Raw genomic sequence first — 6,000 nt, 5'->3', positions numbered from 1 at the left:
AGACTAGGGTTTAACTAATATTAGAAGAGAGGGAGATGGGAGTGCCTGGGTGGCTCAGTGGGTTAAGCGTCTGCCTTTGGCTTAGGCTCAGGTCATGATCTCAGGGTCCTGGGATCAAGCCTCACATTGGGCTCCCTGCTCAGTGGGAAGTGTGCTTCTCCCTCTCCCTCTGCCACTCCTCTTGCTTATGCTCTCTCTCTAATAAATAAATAAAATCTTTAAAAAAAGGTAGTATAGAAGAGAGGGAGAGAAAGGCATAGGGGATTTGGGATCGGAGGAGTAAGACACTAATCCTATAGACATTACACTCCGGCTAAAATTGGCCTCAGGGATTGTTCCAAACTGTATCTTTTTTAGTATCCCAGAGTCCCTAAGCTTCCCTGAAGGTTAAAACGACGTCAATATGTGAAGTTAACAAAACCCAGACGCCCACCTCTTTTGAATATTAGGCAGAGGAGACCAAAGAGATCCAGTCATTATTAGGTGAAACCAACCACTAGACAGAAGGGAAACCTGAGGACACCCAGTTAACAGCAGAGCCTAAGTCTGCAGCTCTCACTCTTGGGCTTTGCACAGCTCATGATTTGGTCATTGGTGGCAGCAGTTTCAGAGAGATAGTACAGTAACTGGAAACACAACAAACTCCTCATTGGCCAATGCAGGTCTTACGTTTGTATCCTGCAGAACCTGGCACATATTTAGCATATAGAAGATTTGACTGAATATATGAATGGAGAGCTCCTGGGCTGAGTTAGGCCTTCTCTCATACCAGCTCCATTCCCTGCATATTTAACTAAATTTTCTCTGAGTTGCTTTTAGAGTAGAGAAATTTTTGACATTTAGATCTGTCATTCCTCATGACCCTGAAAAAATATACTATAGAGTGATTGGTTTTTTATTTCCCCTTTCAAGTTTTGTCTCCGTTTCTAAGCAACAGGTGAGCCAAAGTCAAGTAAAACACAAATGCATCTAGCTCAGCATGCTTTCCAAAAATATTAATTTATATTTCCTTCATATCAGAGTGTGAAGGGTTATAGAAAACCCTACTGAATTAAAGATCGATGCAGCAAGTACATGGTAGCTGAGTAGTGTTTATTAGAAAGTCATCTGCATTTTCTATCTTCTGCCACTGCCCTTTGACCACTCTCATTGACCTGCGGTAGTAAGAAATTTTCATGTTTTGTTACTCTTGACATTTTTTTCCAATTAGTTTTCTGAAAGCAGCTTTCACATCCTTGTTCCGTAAACTGTAGATCAAGGGATTCAGCATGGGAATGATAATAGTGTAGAACACAGAGGCCCACTTGTCTTGGTCCAGGGAGTAGCTGGATGTTGGCCTCAGGTACATAAACATGACTGTGCCATAAAAAAGGGTGACGCCAGTAAGGTGAGACCCGCAGGTGGAGAAAGCCTTAAGGCGGCCTTTGGCGGAGCGCATTCTGATGATGGCGATGAGGATGAAAGCATAGGAGATGAAGATGATGAGGATGGTGCTGAATTCAATGAAGCCGCACAGACTAAAGAGCAAGATCTCGCTGATGTAGGTGTCTGAGCAAGAGAGTGCTAAGAGGGGTGGGATTTCACAGAAGAAGTGGTTGATAATATTGGAACCACAGTAACTCAAGCTGAAGGTGAGGGAAGTGTGGGCCACTAAACTCACCAGGCCGGCCAGGTAAGAGCCCAGCACGAGAGCCAAGCAGAATCGCTTGGACATGAGAGTGCTATAGTGGAGGGGGCGGCAGATGGCCACGAAACGGTCGTAGGCCATGGCAGCCAGGACATAGCACTCGGCGTCCACAAAACCTACAAAGAAAGCAAACTGGGTGGCACAGCTAGAGAAGGAGATGACTTTGTGCTCTGTTAAGAAGTCAGCCAGCATCCTGGGGGCAATGGCTGAGGAGTAGCCCAGGTCAACAAAGGAGAGGTTGCAGAGGAAAAAGTACATGGGTGTGTGAAGCTGAGTGTCTGTTACGATCAGGATAATCATACCAACGTTCCCTACCACATTGACCACGTAGACCCACAGGAAGACCATGAAGAAGATGATCTGCAGCCGAGGGTCTTGAGTGATGCCCGTAAAGACAAACTCTGTCACCACCGAGTGGTTTTCTTTATCCATCTCTTCAATTTTGTGTCTGCCTGGATTTGGTTTTTTGTTTGAAATGATTTTTTAAAATCTTCCCAGAACTCAGATTCTATGACCCATAGGATAACTCAAATGACTTTAATGGAAGTGATGGGTAAGTGTCCTCTCCAGGTGCCCAGTCAAACTAGAAGATGTTAGCATCTTGGGGATGGCAAATTCTGCTTCTCCACAGACCTTGGTGCTCGGAGGCAGTTTATCACATGCTACCAAGTGTTTGATGTGATCTGGGCAATTATCTGCCTCATTAACTAGTAAAGGACCGTTTTGAGCATCCCTTCCTTCTTTCTAAAACAAAGCAATTATGCACACAGATAATGAATAAACAGTGACTCTCTTTGCAGGTAGGCACAAAAAGAAAACTGAAAAAGCCTCAAATCTCAAATTATAACACATCTCACACACACACATGCACACAAACATACACACACAGAGAAAGTAAAATACTTGGAGCAGAAGCTGAGCAATACTAGAAAAGGCAGGGGGCAATAATAATTTTTAAAAAGCCAGGAGTTACTGCGTGTTAACTATTTGCCAGAACTTTGGGTGCTTCTGCACATTATATAATTTCATCCTCACAACTCTGTGAAATCGGTACCACCGTTATCTCTATCTTATACCTGAAAACCATAAGGCTAGACATTAAGTAATTTCAACAAAGTCAGGAGCCTGTAAGTAGCGGAGCTGGGTCTGTCTGACTCTAGGGTTCACTTCACTTTATTGTCTTCTGTGCATATGTGGTTTAATGAAGCTTATTTTTGCACCTGCATTTTGTTTTCCTGTCTTGCCTATCATGCCTGGACACAGAATGAGTCCTTTCATTTCCCTAATATTTAGAATTAGGGATTTGGCAGGGGGCAGAATCAGGATGAAAACACCTCGGTGTCTTTGGACAATTCTATTGCTTAGCCAACAGGTTGTTGCATAGCTCAGTTTGGAGTTAAGATTCAGCGTCCTTCACTCAGAGGGGATAGAGAAAGCATTATCCAACTCTGCGGTCAGACAGTAGCATGAATTAGCTTTTTTTTTTTTTTTTTTTTTTCCCCTTTGTGGTTGGATGAATATCCGGTCCATTGAAGGGTTGTAACAAGGAAGTGGGCAAAACCACACCAAATCGAACCAAACCACACCAAATCAAACCAAACCACACCAAATCAAACCAAACCACACCAAATGAAGCCAGAACATGCAGTACTCTAGAGATAAGTAGAATTCTCTATTAAATTTGAGGGAGAAGTCAGACTATATCTCCTCTAATTGGCTTACTGCTTAAGAAAGACAAGAAAGCAGAGTAGTATAATGTCTTTCACAGGGACGTGGACATTTATAGCAGCCTATCTGAAATCCTAGGGAGGTTGAAAGTAGTGCTACCATCTTTCAGTTTCTGCATAGAATATAATCGGCTGCGATGAAGAAGGGGTCTAATAATGGATAAACAATACTGTCTATTTGCCTGAGAGTGTATAGTTTAAAAAATACGTTTCGACTCACTCGTAATAGGTGGTGAATGTGTGCATCATTTCATACCTTAGGCCAATTAGGAAACAGAATAAAAAGAGAAATCTTGGAGAAATTATTTGAAAAATACATTTCTCATAAAGAATTTGTACTCATAATATGGAAGGAACTTTGAAACGCGTTAATGAGGATACAAACAACCCAAAAGGAATGGGCCAGACTCGAACAGACCCTTCACCAAAGAAGACATATGGATTGCAAGTAAATGCATGAAAAATGCTCAAATCCTTTGTATCAGGACACACGAATTAAAACCACAGTGGGATATTAGTATACATCTGTTGGAATGGTTAAAATTTAAAAAGAGGAACCATACCAAGTGTTGACCAGGAAGAACCGGAAATGTCATCACTGTTGCTTGGAATGTAAAATAGTACGACCACTTTGGAAAACACTGCTGCAGTACAAAATTAAACCTACACATCTCTCTTGTTTGATCCAGCCATTTCCCCCACAAAAAACCAAACCTGGGAACAACCCAAAGGCCCATCCATAAGTAATAAACAAATTTTAGTACGTCCATAAAATAGAATACTACTCAACAATTAAAAGACACAAATGATTGATACAAGCGACATGATGGATAAATCTCAAAATAACTAGTTGGAGAGAAGAGAGCTAGATAAAAGAATGTACCTTATGTGATTCCATTTCGAAGAATCTAGAAGCTGCACGCTAATTGATAGTGACAGCCAATCAATGATTGCCTGGATGGAGGTATGCGTGGGAGGCACAGGAGGGAAGGATTTACCAAGGGGCACAGGAAACATTTTGCAGTGACAGGTTCGTTGCCTATGTTGATTGTGATGATGGTTCATGGATATACACATATATTAAAACAATTAAATTTTTTCCTTAAAAATATTCAATTTATTGTATGTCAGCTATACCTCAATAAAGCTGTTTTAAAAGAAAGAGCAACAAAGTATTGTCCCTGCTTCAGTTCCTCTCATTGTCCCTCTACGTAGATGGGTATGTCACTTCACAGGTTATACTCATGAGGAGATCTGCAGTCACGCAGTGAGTTGGGAGCAGAACTGGCAATTGAGTCTGGGACTGCCAATTTCATTTACGGCGCTGTGTTCATTTTTTCTCTCACTGCTTCACTTAGAAATACGGAAATAACCCATCTCATGAAAAGGATATAAGAGGCCTATCTCCGTCCTCCCACTTCTCCGCTTATTCTTTCACTTTAGCAAAAAGGGCAAATATTCCTATTACTGCAACTGGGAGGACTCATTCTGTCTAAGCTCAATTTTATAGAGGAGGAGACAGACCCAAATATCCAGCTTGATGTTTGGATGCCAGGCTGCCGTAGTTTCAGGGGTTAGAGACTCCTGGTCAGAACACAGCACAGGGCTCAGGGCTGATCCGCGGCTGGGCACGTGCCCGCCAATTCATTTCAGTGAATTGGAAATGGGATCAGATAGTCGTTCTTTCCTCCCTTATAAATTCAAGGTTCCAGTTAAAAGAGGAAGGATCTGAGAAGGGGTTTCACCAACCCTAAATCACCCTGCCTGTTCCCGCTTGTAGTGGACAGACAAATCCGGGCTTTGCCACTTACTAGTTTTGATTTCTAGCACACTACTTATCTTTGTAGAGGCTCAGCTTTTCACTTATGGATGAGATTGACGCCTGTCTTAATAATTTTCTGCAAAAAAGTTGGTTAGAGTACATATGCATATTCTATTACCTATCATCTATCCACCATCTATCATCTATCTCTATCTATCTATCATCTATCTATCTATCTATCTATCTATCTATCTATCTATCTATCTATTATCTATCTATCATCTATCTATCTATCTATCTATCTATCTCTCTCTCTCTCTCTCTCTATCTATCTATCTATTATCTATCTATCTATCTATCTATCTATCTATCTATCTATCTATCATCTATCATCTATCTATCATCTATATCTATCATCAATCAATCATTTGGTGTTAAATTCAGTGACTGTCATGTGCTAAATGCTTAATGCATTTGGCAATTGTGTCAGTCAGTACAAGTGTAATTGTGTAAGATATAATTCAGTAGATGATTGTGTGCTCACAACTCCCAGTAAAAAAAGAGTCCCCATGCTTGTTCCATACATGTGCTGTATCATGGACAGCTTTAACCTTTAGTGAAGGTGTGATTTTAATTCCACAGCACTCCTATTAAATGATAAAACAAGTAGAGATGAAGTTATCAAATTTAAAATCAAAGTTACGATAAAAGAAAATCTTTATATATAGATTTTTAGTCTCATGTAGCTAAACTTCACCTGACCTGACTCTTAAAGAAATAGTTGAATAGTGAATAAATAAATTTATATTCCATAGTCCTCTAAT

At 40.7% G+C, this 6,000-nt stretch overlaps 1 protein-coding gene across 1 annotated transcript; it reads right to left on the bottom strand.

The window, feature by feature from the left end:
• Positions 1 to 1,183: 1,183 nt before the first annotated feature.
• LOC123785293 (olfactory receptor 5AR1) lies at positions 1,184 to 2,119 on the bottom strand. The gene has a single exon (XM_045787021.2). It carries the CDS (start codon positions 2,117 to 2,119, stop codon positions 1,184 to 1,186), a length of 936 nt encoding a protein of 311 aa, XP_045642977.1.
• Positions 2,120 to 6,000: the final 3,881 nt, after the last annotated feature.

Source organism: Ursus americanus, chromosome 24 (assembly GCF_024610735.1).
Source record: "Ursus americanus isolate L20-20 chromosome 24, mUrsAme1.1.p, whole genome shotgun sequence".
Classification (NCBI taxonomy): Eukaryota; Metazoa; Chordata; class Mammalia; order Carnivora; family Ursidae; genus Ursus; species Ursus americanus.
Note: the sequence above shows the minus strand (reverse complement) of the source record. Positions and strands in the feature narration are given on the sequence as shown.